This window comes from Rhagoletis zephyria, unplaced genomic scaffold (assembly GCF_001687245.7).
Source record: "Rhagoletis zephyria isolate East Lansing unplaced genomic scaffold, Rhagoletis_zephyria_1.1 Rzeph_scaffold_34850, whole genome shotgun sequence".
Lineage (NCBI taxonomy): Eukaryota > Metazoa > Arthropoda > Insecta > Diptera > Tephritidae > Rhagoletis > Rhagoletis zephyria.
Window position 1 is genome coordinate 1 of NW_016191905.1, and position 3,510 is coordinate 3,510.

Consider the following 3,510-nt stretch of genomic DNA (forward strand, 5'->3'; position numbering starts at 1 on the left):
GACCTTGATGGTCGAGTCGAGGCCGAAGCCCTCCGGCGTCAGGTTCGGCGGGCCGTCGAGGTTACTGGAGGGCGTGCGGTCCAGGTCGGCGCCAATGCCCGCCGACTCCTGGCTCGCCGTGCTGCCGGCTGAACCCTGAGAGCTGGTCCTCGCGGCAGGGTTGTTTGGCATCGGTTGTTTGTTTGGGTACTGTTTCAGTACTCTGACAAAGAAAGAGAGTAATAACAGAGACAGCTAGAAAGACAGGCGGAAATGACAGGCAGTGAACAGCGTCATCACTTTTTGTCTCTTTTTTTGCAACACGTCAACACAATGTTTGCTTTAATTGGAAAAAGTTCTATCATTTTAATAATGGTAGTACTGTACGGAGCTAATCTAGAACACGTTGTTTGACAAGGATAAGTTTTGTTCGGTGACCATCCGCCATTCTGCTGAAGATTTTAGTTCACCTCTGCAAATAAAAAAGTAGTTAGAAAGGTAAATGAGTGGGTGTATGGGTTTAGGAGTGTGAGGAAGAGTGGAAAGACCCGAAAAATACCTGAATCTCCGGCAAACGTGCTACCGCCCTATTAAAATTGATAAGAATTAGATTGATTAGTATAAAAAGAATCCTCAATTTACATCTGGGCAAATGTTTTGTCCGGTAATGAATGCAGCATCTTCAGATCCCAAAAACAAGATCAAGTTTGCAATATCATCCACAGTTGCCAGACGTCCCAGCGGATAAGATTGCCCGGCTTTGTTAAGTTCAATTGACATTTGATCAAAGTCAAGCCCTAAAGAAATGAGAGTTGGTGTTGAGAAAACTGATAACATTTCATAAACGCAGCTTACCAAGTGAACGAGCGATAAAGTTGTTGTTTACAATGGCCGGATTGACGCTGTTGACTCGAATGCCCTTGGGGCCTAGGTCAATAGCAAGACACTTGGTCATAATGTCAAGGGCAGCTTTGCTGTATTAATAAATCAAAATGAGGTACTCTGCTAAATCCGCACCCATTCAGAAGTACCTCATGCAGTAGGGCATGTAGACTGTAGGTTAACATAAAGATTGTTACTGAAAATCAAACGTACAATCCTCGATTTTCACTCACTTGCAATCGGCTTAAAAGACAACATTGAACTGGTGACCACAATCGCACCTTTAGATTGCTCCAGATAAGGAACACAAAGCTGCAACAGGCGCAGCACCGGTCGAACGTTGGTCAGCATTGTAAAGTCGAACGTCTCCACCAGCTTGGGATTGTCTGCAGAAAAGCAGAGTTTTGAAAACGTCTAAAAATATCTACAGACAATTTACCAATCAGCGCCGATGAGAAGACGCCGGCATTGGCGGCTACCAAGTCGATCTTCTCAAAGCGATCAATGGTCGACTGGACCAGTCGGCGAATGTCGTCCGACTTGGTCAGATCACAGACCACCTGCAGCGGCTCGTAGCCATTCGGCGACAGCTGTTTGCACTCGTCGGCCACCTGGGCAATGCGGACGGCGTCTCGGCCAGTGACGACCACCTTTTCAGGTAGGGAAAAAACCGGTAAATAAGGTCAAAGTTTTTCTAACATTTCAGGAACAAACCTTTGCGCCGTACTCCGCTAGCTTCTTGACGGTGCACGCGCCGATTCCTGAACTGCTGCCGGTGACGATGCACACTGCACACAGTGAATTGAATGTAATTTATATTTGTGTAATTAAGTTGCCAATCACTACAATCAGCATAAAATTAACCCTTACCTCTATCGGTGTAATCTTAGAAAGTAGAAATTGGAAAAGAGGAATAGGAAGAAAAAACAATGAAACAAGCACAAAATTGGAAAGTACACACACGGTGGTGCATCATGATGAGGCGAAACAACTCCACTAACAAAATTACCTTTGCTGCTGGTCATCGTTTTTTTCAGTATCAAAAGTACCGAGGGGGATTTGGGTTCTAAAGGTGTAAAGTTTAAAAAAGGACTGAAAGCAGATTGGCGATTAGTGTACACACAACACAGCGGAACTGGCAGAACTGGATCTGTCGTAAAAGGTGCCTTTTTTATATACAGTGCTGCAAAATGGGCTGCTGCCGTTTGTTATTAGGTAAAACTACAACTGTGCTCTGCGACTATTGATCTGTGCCAATTTCCCACTGCCTTGTGTCTCAGAAGCACAAAACTGTGTGTGTGTGTGTGTCTGTGTGTTTGTCTTCACTGTGTCCCACTAGGCCAATTTTAAAATGCCCTCGTTAAGTTTCTCATTGCTGAGAGGCAAAGTGCGCAAATTCATTTTCTATTTACTGCCGATTAGCAGGCTAAGACGCTGAGAAAAGAAAAACTTAGAATTGGTGGGGAGGGTGACTTTATTATAAGGGCTAGTGCAAACAACGGTAAATGATTATAATAGTGTGTGTACGTTTGCGTGCTATTGTGTCTCAATTTAGACCTGGTAACGATCTTGGATCAGAACACTAGCGGAGAGTATCGATCGCCCTCGCTCTCAATTCTCCAAATGTGACTACTGTAAACAGCAATCAAGAACAGGCGTTTACTCAGGCGGCGGCAGTATGTCGTCAAAGGTCTTGCCATTCCAGGCGAGGTCATCGCGGCTGATGTCGATGAAGCGGAGGAAGATCCGGTCGCCGGGAATGCCCAGACTACTCTGCAGGTGCGGGTACAGCAGCGCCGTCCACTGTTTATTCTCCGCGCGGCTGATGCAGCCGATGCTCTGCAGCCAGACGAGCGCCGCCGGCTCCTGCGTTCCGCCGACGGTCAGCGCGGCGTCGGCATCGACGACCACCTAAAAAAGTTGACCGAAAAAAAGACTAATTAATCAGTCTGTTTTACTATTCAATCAGGCAGTCCCTACCGTGGTGCCGGCCGCCGGCTTGTCCAGCATGTTTGCCACAATTTGCGTCGACTTGGCAAAAAAGTCCTTTGGCACCTTGCACTTGGAGATATTCGTTTTTACAATCAGCTGCGGCATTGTGCTGCTATACTGTACAGCAGAAAATGGAAACGCACTATGACTGGCTAGAGGAGTGAAAGCGGCAACTGGCATTTATAGCCTTGCTGGAAAGTCTGTGCCGCTGTTGTCTGCCGTCTGCCGTCTGCCGTCTGCTGCTGCTGTTGTTTCCAGACAGTTCTTTGACTTCCAACATGTTGTTGCCTGGCGATGAGATCTCCTCTTCTCTCTCCTCTCTTTCGATTCCTGCAAACGGTATGTAGCGGTAGCACTGCACTGGCAGTGGCTTGGTCAGCTAGCAGATAGCAGCCGCCAGAATGTCTCGTCAGCGGGGCGATTTTGGCGACCTTGGTGCAATGCAAAACACGACCGTTAGCAAAAAAAGCAAAAGCAAAAACATCATCGGCAGCAGAAAATAGAAGTCGTGTAAATGTGTGCCATATTATGTATGGAAGTAATTCTGATGAATTATATAACGCCAGGCCAGCGGTGCTGGGGAAGATATAAATTGCCAAATGATCGCACTTTAGATTTAAATCAACCCCCAGCGCCCACCACCACCACCACCACCAC

At 46.8% G+C, this 3,510-nt stretch overlaps 2 protein-coding genes across 2 annotated transcripts; both read right to left on the reverse strand.

The window, feature by feature from the left end:
- Nucleotides 1-538: 538 nt before the first annotated feature.
- Nucleotides 539-1,886, reverse strand: LOC108354301 (L-xylulose reductase-like; the record flags this gene model as incomplete). The annotated part of the gene is made up of 9 exons (XM_017605494.1): nt 1,871-1,886; nt 1,732-1,746; nt 1,576-1,649; nt 1,301-1,511; nt 1,095-1,247; nt 1,011-1,032; nt 835-953; nt 622-776; nt 539-566 (listed from the first exon to the last, which is right to left on the reverse strand). Coding segments are annotated over exons 1-9 (793 nt in total), but the record flags the coding sequence as incomplete, so codon positions are not given.
- A 634-nt stretch (nt 1,887-2,520) lies between these two features.
- LOC108354302 (macrophage migration inhibitory factor homolog) lies at nt 2,521-2,958 on the reverse strand. Its single transcript, XM_017605495.1, has 2 exons — nt 2,842-2,958; nt 2,521-2,772 (listed from the first exon to the last, which is right to left on the reverse strand). The coding sequence occupies exons 1-2, from the start codon at nt 2,956-2,958 to the stop codon at nt 2,521-2,523; spliced, it is 369 nt and encodes a 122-aa protein (XP_017460984.1).
- Nucleotides 2,959-3,510: the final 552 nt, after the last annotated feature.

Coding starts and splice junctions, on each gene's coding strand:
- LOC108354302 (XM_017605495.1), bottom strand. CDS start 2,958: ATGCCGCAGCTGATTGTAAAAACGAATATCTCCAAGTGCAAGGTGCCA. Junction 2,773..2,841: donor AGCCGGCGGCCGGCACCACG/GTAGGGACTGCC, acceptor CAACTTTTTTAG/GTGGTCGTCGATGCCGACGC.